The sequence below is a fragment of the Acinonyx jubatus genome, chromosome B1, assembly GCF_027475565.1.
Source record: "Acinonyx jubatus isolate Ajub_Pintada_27869175 chromosome B1, VMU_Ajub_asm_v1.0, whole genome shotgun sequence".
Classification (NCBI taxonomy): Eukaryota; Metazoa; Chordata; class Mammalia; order Carnivora; family Felidae; genus Acinonyx; species Acinonyx jubatus.
In genome coordinates, this window is record NC_069382.1 from 27,117,641 (window position 1) to 27,130,661 (window position 13,021).

The 13,021-nt window shown below is 44.1% G+C and overlaps 1 protein-coding gene across 1 annotated transcript; it reads right to left on the bottom strand.

The window, feature by feature from the left end:
* Positions 1–486: 486 nt before the first annotated feature.
* On the bottom strand, positions 487–12,956 carry MBOAT4 (membrane bound O-acyltransferase domain containing 4). The gene is made up of 3 exons (XM_015062704.3): positions 10,425–12,956; positions 6,700–6,924; positions 487–3,589 (listed from the first exon to the last, which is right to left on the bottom strand). Exons 1-3 carry the CDS (start codon positions 10,541–10,543, stop codon positions 2,626–2,628), a joined length of 1,308 nt encoding a protein of 435 aa, XP_014918190.2. The 5' UTR covers positions 10,544–12,956; the 3' UTR covers positions 487–2,625.
* Positions 12,957–13,021: the final 65 nt, after the last annotated feature.

Sequence of the window (13,021 nt, forward strand, 5' to 3'; positions counted from 1 at the left end):
CAGACAGATGGCTTCTGGATCTACATGCCTGGCTCAGACTTTTTTCCTTACATTAAGTCCTTCAAATCACGTTGTTCTTTATACTGTCCAATATAAATGAAGCATTTCTATAGGATGCAAATAGAAAGCGAAGGAAGTAGATGTCCTGGTTTTAACCAATCGGAGGAGCAGAAATTACCCCTGGCCATCAATAGAGAGATAGATTTGGAGACCAAATTGCCCTTTAAAAAACTTTATTAACCAACTACTTTTTAAAATTGAGTAATCTATCGTAAGCATTTTCCTAATCATTAAAGGCATTCATGTAAAAAATTTATTCAAGTGTAATGTACATACATAAACTTGCACGTATCTTAAGTGTACAATTTGAAGGGTTTTCATAAACTGAACACATACATCCATGTAGCTAGCTCCTCAGACGTGCCTGTATACAAGCATTCATTTTTTTAATGGTTTTATTATTTTTTAAATTTATTTTTTGAGAGAGAGAGAGAGAGTGCAAGTGTGAGCGGGGGAGGGGCAGAGAGAGAGGAAGACAGAGGATCCAAAGCAGGCTCCCAGCTGACAGCAGAGAGCCCCACGTGGGGCTCAAACTCACAAACCTTGAGATAATGACCTGAGCCGAAGTCGGACGCTCAACCAACTGAGCCACCCAGGCGCCCTCAACCATTCATTTTTAATAGCTCTATCATAGCCCATCGTAATTGCTTAACCATTCTCCTAATGCTTTTTTTTTTTTAATGATAAATAATGCTGCAATGGTTATTTATCTTTCTTCCCAACCTATAACACCACCACTACCATCCCACTTGCCCGTCTGGGTCGGATTCTAGGGATGTCCTTCCAGCAACGTGCTTGTAATGGTCTTAGAGTACTTTAACATCCCCTTGGCAACCTACTGCTTCCCCTTGACTATCCCCAACCTTGGAAAATCCTGTTTGTCCACATTGTCTCCTCTGGGCTATTGAGTGCAGTGCCGGAGGGTTAAGGCCACTACAAATTCCTGCCATCTGTTCAGGGCCCTCACTGCTTGTTGTGCTATATTCTGTGTGTGAAGATCGGGCTGTTTGTTTGCTGTCTGTTAGTGAGTGATATTGACACAGCTTTTTTTTTTTTTTAAGTTTATTTATTTATTTTGAGAGAGAGAGCTTGAGTGGGGTGGGAGCAGAGAGAGAAGGAGAGAGAATTTCAAGCAGGCTCCATGCTGACACAGCACAGAGCCTGACGTGGGGCTTGAACTCACAAACTGTGAGATCATGACCTGAACCGAAATCAAGAGTCAGATGCTTCACCAGCTGAGCCACCCAGGAGCCCCGACACAACTTTCTAAATGATCTATAACTTCTGACTGTCTTCGTCAGGTTTTAAAAATTAGAAGCTCACTTGCAAGTTTAAATTTTGTAAAGAATGAAAATGGTTGGTTTGGGAAGATTAGATGCTGTGCAGTGCTTCCCATGGTGCAATAAACGGAGTCAGCAGATGATTTTAAGTGGGACACAAACGATTTGTATGTATTCCTTTTAGTGAATATGAGAATAAAATATAATTAATGCACTAAACTCGATTTTCACCAATGCCATTGCTTAGAAAGAGGGTAAGTTTTTAAAGTAAGCTGAGCTAAAATTGATTTGAAGAGAAATTGTAATTCTGTAACATGCCAGGTGGCCCACAGATGTGAAAACGATCGTTATGTGACTGTGGCTTCACTACCACTGGAGGTCTTGACAGCTTTCTCTTGGGGTATTTTAAGTCCTAACAGAGGAAGAAACGGAGACAATTATTTAGGATGTGCCAAGAAAAGGGAACTGGACCCTCAACGTTGTACTAAAATAGGATTTACTTCTTGTTCTTGGTCTCTTTGTGTGACATATTTCATGGGTCAGTTTTGTACTTAACAATTATGTAAGTGCTTATCAAGCCTCAGCCAGATTTTCAATTTATTAACATATTCTGAGATAATATCAGCCTTTCCATTCTGAGACCAAATTTTTCAAATTACTTACGGATCAGCATGAGTCTCTAGTTCATGTAACAAACCCACACAATTATATGATTTAGAGGGTTTTTGTTGTTGTTGTTGTTTTTAAAGTAATCTCTACACCCAACACGGGACTAGAACTCATGACCTCGAGATCAAGAGTCACATGCTCTAGTGACTGAGCCAACCAGGCGCCCCTGACTTAGGTTTTTGTTTTTGTTGTTTTTGTCTTGCTGAACTCACGGTCCAGGATCAAGTGGACCAATTGGACACTCAATGTTTAGGTGTCCATGTATATACTGTTTGTCATTTGGTTCACAGTACCTAATGTTTTTATCTATCCCCTTACCTAAATGTTGTTTCCACACCTACACTGTAAGCCCAAAGGGAAGAAACCATGTCTTTGTCTCTTTTTTTTGGGGGGGGGGGGTGGGCGGGACTTTGGTACCAGTATAATAGCTTGTTAAAGTAGATGCCCAAATTTCTATGGCAAGACATGAGGTATACACATCCAATACTTGAAAAAAAAAAAAAAACAAAAAACCTTCTAGTATGGAAAAGTTCAAGCATATGCATCATCAACACACCATCTGGCACTTTTTAAACTCTATTTCATGGATGTATAAGATGAAGGCTGGGGAAAGATATCAGGTCAATTTATGCTTTCTCTTCGCTAATAGAAAAAGCAAAACACAATACACCATGGGAAAGACACTGTTGTAAGAATTACACAGCAGCCAGAGAGAGGAGAGGCTCCTGACCTCCACCGCCAGCATGATATAGGCAATGATGAGCTGGGTGTGGGCCCAGGTGACAGTTCTATAGAGCAGCTGCATTGGCCAGGATCTGATAGACAAGTTGGCAAAGGTGTGGATTAGGTAATCAGCTTCCACCATCAGAGCCCAGCAGAGGAAACCAAACACCTGTCCTGGATGGAGCCCGTGCCACCAGGCAGAGAAGGCAAATGTCTGCAGCAACGGCCGGGCCCTGCCGTGCTGGAATATGAGGCGTCTGAGCCACCCAGCTGTGCTTTGGTTCCACTTTCTCGTGAACAGGGATATCCTGTGGGTTGTTTCCAGTGTCCAAATGTCCGCATCAGGGACGTATCCCTCCCCAGCAGGGCTCTGACCAAATTCAGGTCCAAAGCCTGCTGCATGGAGGAGCGCATCATCCAGGATCCAGCAGGAATAGTAGGTGAGTTTGAAGAGCTCGGCTGTGGACCACATGACACGGATGCACTGGAGTTGCCGGCAGTCAGTCAGACCTGCTCCTGCACCCACCACCTTCCTCAGGACCACCTTTAGGCACTCGAGGCCCAGAATCTGCAGACCCATCCGGGTCAGAGCCCAGACAGAGCGCCTGGGACCCAAACTGCTGGACCCTTGAACACGAGCCTGAAATCTCTGGAAGGAACACAGGGAGCCTCCTAGGAGAGCAGGGAAAAAGAGCAAGTAGCTGAAATAGGGCAGTGTCTTCCACAGATGTTCAAGAACAGAGCTTCTGCCCCTGATGCCTCTTGCTTCTGCCTTCACTTTTCCCTCACAAAGGTCCAGAGAGAGGGATGTAACCCTCTGGGTCAAGAGCATGAGGGAGGAAAGAGTGATGCAGAACCTGAAAGAGATTTATTTAAATGTGAAAACGCTCCCCATATTTATTTCATCCCAGTCCAGTCCCTCACACATGACCCCACAGCAGATAATAGCTCTGAATGATCAAGACCGATGTCCTGGCCTACAGTGCCCCCACAAAGACTCTTAGATTAGTTCAGACCACAAGCTACTCTGGGCAGGATCAAGAGGTAAATGGGGAAATCGGGGCACCTGGGTGGCTCAGTCGGTTAAGTGTCTGACTTCGGCTCGGGTCATGATCTCATTGTTCAGGAGTTCAAGCCCCGCATTGGGCTCCGTGCTGACAGCTCAGAGCCTGGAGCCTGCCTTGGATTCTGTGTCTCCCTCGCTCTCTACCCCTCCCCCGCTTGCACTCTGTCTCTCTCTCCCTCAAAAATAAACATTAAAAAAAATTTTTTTAAGGTAATGGGGAAATTAATCATGAATCCGAGAGGCAACTAAAAGACTGACAAGGAATATCGTGGGGAAATATTGATTACAATATTTCTAAGAATGGCCTATACAGATTAGGATCAGGGACCTGGAAGAAATTTGCCATGGAAGAAACGAAAATTTAGTACTGAAGAGACTATAGTAAAGCAGAGGTTTTGAATATGAACCGGTCCCTGATAGTAAGATTTTGCAGGCTGTGGTTTCTGTGCTGAGGAATGTGAGTCAAGCTAGGGGTTTGGGGTGTGCACTGAGTCATTAGCAATTTGAGGGGTGTTCTTAACCAATCACCTGAACTGCTCTGGCTTCAGTGTCACAATAACTGGCAAAGTTATTGTGGAGAAAATTAAGGAAAATTATATGGTTCACTCTACAATCAGGGTTGCTGTCCTGTGGAGAGAAAATGGCACTGTTTCCCAAATGCTGCTGTTTCATTCTGTGAGTCTGAGGATTTAAGGACAACTGACCTCATCTGACTTATCCAAACAGTAAGTAAAATCGCCTCCAAATGCCACCAACCCCTGTTCACACTCCTTCTGTTGGGGTGGAATGTGTTCCCCGTAAATTCGTATTTTGAAGCCCTATCTCCCAGTCCCTCAGAATGTGACTGTATTTGGAGACGAGTTGATTAAGTTAAAATGAGGTCATCAGGGGCGCCTGGGTGGCTCAGTTGGTTAAGTCTGACTTTAGCTCAGGTCATGATCTTGTGGTTCATGGGTCTGAGCCCTGCATCAGGCTCTGGGCTGACAGCTCAGAGCCTGGAGCCTGCTTCCGATTCTGTGTCTCCCTCTCTCTCTGTTCACACTCTGTCTCTCTCTCTCTCTCTCAAAAATAAATAAACATTAAAAAAAATTTTGTTTAATGAGGTCATTGGGGTAAACCCTAAACGAATATGACTGGTGTCCTTATGAGAAGAGGATATTAGGGCACAGACACACACAGAGGAAAGACCAGATGAGGACACAGGGGGAAAGAGCCATCTACAAGCCAAGGAGGGAGGCCTCAGAAGAAGCTGAACCTGCCAACACCTTGATCTTGAACTTCCAGCCTCCAGAAGAAGTAAGTTTCTGTTGTGTGAGCCACCCAGTCTTCATTACTTTGTTATGACAACCAGAGCAAATCAGCACATCTTCCCATTTCAGCTCTGGCTCAGCCTTCCTTCCGTCAACCAGATCCCGTTTAACTTGCTCCTCCAGCCCCTATCAGGTCCTGGCTTCCCACTGAAATGCTAATTCACCACACCCTAGTCAGTACTCCCCATTCCCTACCGGCTGCCATCTTGCCTCTTCTTCTGAGAAGCAAACCCTAAAGCCTTTGGTGAAGACAGTGAGGATAAAGAAAAGGATTCTGGGTGTGGCAGGGATGGCAAAATGAGTGAAGCAATGGCAAGCTAGAATCAGACCGGTGACCCACCTCGACAGGTCACAGCCCCTGTTCTGTGAGTGACCATGGACCCACGCCAATTGTGATAACAGAGGGAGCCAGGGACCACAGGCCTCAAGAATACAGACATACCTGTATTAGATACCTCTAATCTTGGTGATCTCAGGGACTCATGAAAACATTTCTTTAGACTGATTCTTTTTCCTACACTGGGTGACCACCCTTCTGGGACGATGGAATATCTGAGTCTCAATGAAAGCAAAACTCTTGGGGCACCTGTGAGTCTCAGTCAGTTAAGCATCCAACTCCTTTTTTTTTGTTTTGTTTTTTTAATCATTATTTATTTTTGAGAGAGAGAGAGAGACAGAGTGCGAGCAGGGGAGGAAGAGAGAGAGGGAGACACAGAATCTGAAGCAGGCTCCAGGCTCCAAGCTGTCGGCACAGAGCCTGACACGAGGCTTGAACTCATGAACCGTGAGTTCATGACCTGAGCTGAAGTTGGACGCTTAACCAACTGAGCCACTCAGGCACCCCAGCATCTGACTCTTAATTTCAGCTCAGGTCATGATGTCACAGTTTGTGAGTTCGAGCCCTGCATTGAGCTCTGCACTGACTGTGTGGGGCCTGCTTGGGATTTTCTCTCTCCCTCTCTTTGCCCCTCCCTTGCTCCTGCTTGCTCTCTCTCTCTCTCTCTCTCTCTCAAAATAATTGAATAAACATTAAAAAAAAAAAAGAAGAAGAAGCAGCAAAACTCTTGCACAGCAGCTTCCATGGGAAGGTAGCAAAGGTTTACAGTGGATTGATACCTTCCTGGTCCTATTAAAGGGGAGGAGAGGCCGCTGGCTGTGTGTCTAAACCACCAACTCTGAGTTCAGCAAATAGTGCTTAGTCACTTCAAGACAGGCCTCATCCAGGGGCCCTGGGACCCCTGGTTCAACGCCCTTTCAGGCACAATGTTAAGTACAGCTAAGTGCCAGATACTGTGCTACACAGGCAACACATGGTAGTTATTTATAGTCACATCATTACATTTATATACATTATCTCTAACATCAAAGATTTGCATTCAGAGACATAAACACACATATACACATACACGCACACTTTTTTTTTTTAGGAAAAGAAATGGAGGCTGAGAGTTTAAATGACTTGCTTAAGGTCACACTGCTCAGATGTGCAAGAACTGAGATTCAAACTCCACACTCAGGGTCTCTCCATGTCCCCCAGGCACAAGCAAAGCCTTGGCTGGTTTAATACAGCCAAGGGAACAGGCTGCTTTACCTCATGGAAGGACGTTCTTGCAGGTAATATTCAGTATAGTGCAGACCCAGGTGACACAGCGTCTGCCAGCTCATCTGAAAGAAGAAAGCCCACCTGTGGACATCCCGGGGGCCGAGAGAGGAAATCAGAACCCCGGCGCACAGAGCAGGGATGAGGACAAGCACGGCGAAGGAACCCATAGCAGCCCAGGCCAGGGCCCCGCCTCCAGCCAGGAGAAAGAGGTACCTGGAAGAAAAAGGCCAAGTGTGAGACTGACTTGGAACAGTGTGACAAATGAGTCACTTCAGATGTCATTCTGGAGAATCCCATGTAACACCTAAAGGAGCCATACTGTTATCACTCCAAAGTCTTCTTTTTGTTTTTCTGAGGGAAAGAACCCTGGGAGAAAAAGCCAGAGTCCATTTGAAAACACCTACATCAGGAAACAAATTTTGATACCCACCATTCAAGTGAGAACAACACCCTCCCCTGACAATCCTGTGGGTGACAGCTCTGGAAGGTTCCCTGGTGGGGACATCTTAAAAAATCTAGTGGTTTGCTGGGGAACCTGGGTGGCTAGGTAGGTTGAGCATCTAACTTTGGCTCAGGTCATGATCTTGCAGTCTGTGAGTTCAAGCCCTGCATCAGGCTCTGTACTCAGAGCACAGACCCTGCTTTGGATTCTGTGTCTCCTTCTCTCTCTCTCTCTGCCCTTCCCCCCTTGTACTCTGTCTCTGTCTCTCTGTTTCTAAAAAATAAACATTAAGAAAAAAAATTTTTTTAATCTAGTGGTTTGCTGCCTGACTGAAAAGTGATGGGAAGCTAGTGTCGAGGATCTAGGACAGCTCTCTAGACATCGTCTCATTGAGATGAGCCTCTTTCCTTTTCCCTGGGTTGCACTGCCCTGCACCATTCCAGAGAGAGCGGGAAAGGGGACTCCGTGCCTCTCTCCACTAACTGTTTGAAAACTCAATTAGAAAAAAAAAAAAAAAAACTCAATTAGAAAATCTTTATAGGTGCTCTTGATCTTCCCTATTGCACTTTAAAGATCTTAGGAGTTGATGGTTTTTCTTAATGTTGTTAAAGACCCACGTCAGTGAAGTGGTTTATGCAAACTGCCTCCCTCAGAAGCTGATAGATGCCCTGAGGATGTGCAGAGACCTGGGAAATTTCACATTATGAGGACTCAGTTCTTCTTTCCACAGTGTATGGAGGTTAGTTTGTTTGTTTACTTTTTAGTTTTTTTTTTTTTTTTTTAATTAACCTCTACACCCATTGTGAGGCTTGGACTCATGACCCCGAGGTCAAGAGTCACATGCTCTCCCAATTGAGCCAGCCAGGTGCCCCTGTTTGTTTGTTTTAATTGGTGCCAAATTAATAAATCTGAATGAAGAGGTGTGAAAATAGGTCCTGACTGGTCAGGGATAGGAAAATTGAGTCAAAGAGGCCTATGCTTTTGGGGCACCTGGGTGGCTCAGCCAGTTAAGCGTCCAACTCTTGATTTCAGTTCAAGTCATGGTCTCATGGTTCGTGAGTTCGAGCCCCACATCTGGCTCGGTGCTGACAGCACGGAGCCTGCTTGGGATTCTCTCTCCCTCCCTCTTTGCCCCTCCCTCCCTTCAACCTAAATAAACATTAAAACAAACAAACAAAAAGATTAAAAAGAGGCCTACATTTTCTTGACCACTGCAGGGTATGTATCATGGCTCAGCGACACACACATTAGTAAGAATGTCTTTCTTGTGGGGGGACTGATAGGTGGTCCCCGTGTAAGTTGCTCTATCACACAGGGCCTGGGCCATTCCCGTGCTTCCCTGCCACGGAAAAATAAGGGGAACATGTATTCCTTACACAGCAGAAGTAGAAGCCTGAAGTGGCAACTGCCCTCAGGCTTTGTAAACATTAAAATGTCTACACATGTTCAATGTAGGCTACATGAGGTATTGAGTACTTATTTTATTATAGGCATTGTGCTAATAATCTCTTTGTAAGAAATAGCTTTATTTAATCCTTAAAATAACTCCATGAGATAGGCATTATTATTTCCATTTCACAGATCAACTTGAGAATTTATTCACATACACAGGACACTCAGGAAGGCAAGGACCCAGGATCCGCCAGTCTGACTCCGAAGCCAGCCATCTCTCTCTCTCTTTTTTAAGTTTATTTATTTTTGAGATATTCCCTCTCTCTGCAAGAGAGGCAGCGCATGTGCACGCATATGCGCACACAAGCAGGGGAGGGGCAGAAAGAGAGAATCCCAAGCAAGCTCCATGCTGTCAGCACAGAGTCCAGAGCCCCACGTGGGCTCAAAGTCACAAACCAAACCATGAGATCATGCATGACCTGAGCTGAAATCAACAGTTGGACGCTTAACCTACTAAGCTACCCAGGCGCCCCCAAAGCCGGCAATCTTAACCCTATGAGAATTAACCCTTGTTTTTGCACTTGCTTTGCTTTATTATTTGTGATTCTTTCTCAATAGGAAACTTTTTTACAATTGCTCCCCTCCGAAGCGAGGGTAAGGGCTGTCAACCAGTTGTGAACATGTAATATACCACAGATTCGTCAAACTCAGTAGTTCTTTTTATTAGATACAACTAGATCTTACTTAAAAATCCCCAGTGTATAAAAATCTTAATTTCCAAAATAAGTGAATCATTAGGAGGTAGCCCTCCGGCAATGGATTTTCATGTGACACAAGGATATTCCACAAACTTCTTTAAAAACACGGGCTGCCTTTAATGTATATAATGTATTAACTATACAGGGGCGCCTGGGTGGCTCAGTTGGTTGAGAGTCTGACTCTTCGTTTTGGCTCAGGTCATGATCCCAGGGTTGTGGGATGGAGCCCCATATCAGTTTTGCACTGAGCATGGATCCTGCTTGAGATTCTCTCTCTCTCTACCCCCTCCCCTGCTTGTGCTCTCTCTCAAATAAAAAATAATAATAACTTATTAACTACACAAAAATCATTTCAATCAAGTTATCAAGTCTCTAATGATAATAATTTTTGGACCCCAGATTGAGATCCAGCCAATCTAACATAATTTATTTCGACTTATTCCATTTCTCTGAGAAATCATACAAAGGCATTTTAAAAATCAGTTATATATTTAATAAAATTTAATTTTATTGAAAATGATAAAATTCCATGAAATTAGGACTGGTCAAGAGTACAGGACATATGGTGGGGGTATAGACATATCTGTTTGGGGAACTCCCGTACTAAGTCAACATCCATCTCTCCCCAGAGTTTATTTTCACCATTTTCCCCTTTAATGTAAACCTGTCAAACTTTGAGTCAATGCAGACATGATGTCAATTTCCACTACCATTTCACTCTAATAGAGATATCAATGATTGAGCAATCAATAATCAGTGGTAGTGATAATTACTTAAAAACAACCATATAATTATTTATTTAAAAAAAATTTTTAACATTTATTCATTTTTTGAGAGACAGAGAGAGACAGAGCATGAGCTGGGGAGGGGCAGAGAGAGGGAGACACAGAATCCATAACAGGCTCCAGGCTCTGAGCTGTCAGCACAGAACCTGATGCGGGACTGGAACCCGTGAACCGTGAGATCATGACCCAAGCCGAAGTCAGTCACTTAACCGACTGAGCCACCCAGGCGCCCCCGTATAATTAATTATTTAATCTTCATGTCTTCAGGCCAATCCGTGCTTTTTGACCTACTATGGTATTCATAGATGTAAGAGCAAAATTAGCCTTTAAACCTACCTGGCAGGGGTGGAAAATGAGTCCATAGTGCAGAGATAATTAAACAGAAGTGCAAAAGGAAAAGCGGCCCCTTGATAAAGTGATACAGGATGGAGGAAGAACAGCTGAAGCCAATCCATTGTGAACTGGGACAAAGATACTGCCCTTTCCAGAGTCCTTAACAGGTGCTTTCCTTCAGGAAGAGAAATCTCAACCAGGTTCTCTTTGATCTGCTTATATGGCTCAGGAAGGCGTGGGTGAGTAAAGAGCAAACAAAAGCACTGGCGAGAAGCAGCATAAAAGTTGGCTTTCTGATAAAGGGAACTGCACTATAGAAACCAAAATGTGTTTTGGTGTGATATTAAGAACGTACAAAAAACATTGCTTTCACAATTCTCGTTTAGTTTCCATACTGTGTTATTTGCCTTTCCAGTCATCTGTCTGTCATATTTTCTTCACTAAGTTAAAGAAAAATGTCATTTTCCAGTTGTGGACAGACAACTGGCTGGCTGGGAAGAAGAAGCAAGGATGTGAGCGAGGAAAGGAGCCACCATAATCACTTGAGCCAATTCCTAAAATAAATGCATGTGCGTGTGTGTGTGTGTGTGTGTGTGTGTGTGTGTGTAATCTCCCGTGGTTTTGTTTCTCTGGAGAACTGTGATTAATACATACACCATGGAAGTCTTTCAAATTATTTAGACAGACATTGTTTGAAAACAGGTGCTTATATGCTTGGGGACAATAGAATGTTTTAAATTCATCCATATATTTATTCAACAATTTTCTTTTTTTAGTATCTATTATGTGTCAGGTACTGTGGTCAGTGCTGGGTAAATGGGGACAAATTCGTGTGGCTACTTTCAAGGAACTAAGTCTTTGGGGGAAATAATAAGATAAACAATTACAGCTGCCGATGGGTCCTTTTTTTGCGTTTTTTTTTTTTTAAGTAAACTCTAACCCCAAGATGGGGTTCAAACTTACAACCCCAAGATCAAGAGTCCCATGTAGTACCAACTGAGCCAGCCAGGTACCTGGATGATGGGTCCTCTTCTTATTCCATGGAGAAAACCAGCAGTAGAGCAAGAATGACCTATTTCTGATTGGGTGGCCAGAGAGGGTGTCTCTGAGTGTGATGGTTAGTTTTTTGTATCAGTTTAGCTAGACTAGGCTACAGTTCCCAGCTATTCACTCAAACACCAATCTAGGTGATGTTGTGAAGGTGTTTTGTAGATGTGATTGAAGTCCATAACCAGTTGACTTTAAAGAAGGGAGAGTGTCCCAGATTATCTGGGTGGGACTGATCCAATCAGTTAAAAGGCTTTAAGAGCAGGCCTGGAGCTTCTCTGAAGATACTCCACCTACAGACAGCAGCTACACCACATGCCTGAGAGTTCCAGCCTGCCCCACAGACTTCTGACTTGTCTAGCCAGCCCCCACAATTGTGTAAGCCAATTCCTTGCAATAAACCTCTTAATTTATAACTCCTAGCAGTTCTGTTTCTCTGGTTGAACCCTGACCAATACACAGAGTATGTGACATCTGAGATTTAAACCATCATAGGAAGGCAGGGTGGAGAGCAGGGTCAGGTGGAAGCGGTCTGGGGCAGTCAGCTTGGCTTCATAGAGAATGAACGCGTGATTAGAGAAAGAGGAAGAGAAACTGAACATGAAGAAGTAGTCAGAAGAACTGAACAAGAGAAGTAGTCAGGGGCTGGATCTAGTCCAGAGGTAGGTTACAGAAAGGAGTTAGGAAGAAAAACGAAAAGAATGCAAAGTACAATAATTGGATTAGTTTTTAAAGGGTGATTTTGTTGGAGGCTCAGTCGCTTAAGCGTAGGACTTCGACTCAGGTTATGATCTCCGGTTGGTGAGTTCAAGCCCTGCATCGGGCTCGGTGCTGACAGCTCAGAGCCTGGAGTCTGCTTTGGATTCTGTGTCTTTCTCTCTCTGCCCCTACTCTGCTCACACTCTTTCTCAAAAATAAAAACATTGAAAAAAATTAAAAATAAGATAAAGGATGATTCTGGCGACAGGAGAATGGCTTCAATGAGGGAGGTGGGAAGGCGGTGGGAAGGGGATGGGGGACACCCGGGGAGAGATGGCGGCTGAGATTGCATTAGGGAGGTGGAAGTCTTGCCGGTGAATTATATACGAATTATATACGGGGAGGTGAGGAAAGTCTAAGATGCCTATTGAGTTTCTAGCTTGAGCAATTTTAAGTGAATGGTGGATCTCTTTACTGAGGTGGAGAGCAAAGCATCAACTAAGGGGTATAAATCAAAAGCTCTGCCCCGGACGTTTTAGGTTTGACACGACTTTGAGGCATCCAAGTGGAGAATGCAATGAAATAACCATGTATGAAGCTCGGTAAAGAGGACAGAACTAGAGATATTAACCCGAGAAAGTCAGCAGGTAGGAGGGTACTTATGGGAATGTTGAGCTCACCCAGCAAGAGCTGAGCTCACACTGAACGCAAAGGGCCCAGGCAGAGACCGAAAAGCAGACTGAAAAAGAATGATGGAGTACAATGAGGTCATCATGATGTGCGCTGGATTAGACTAAACGGCTGCTTTAAATCCGAGTCTATCCATCTCCGGACTGCGCTAAAAATAGGCCAGC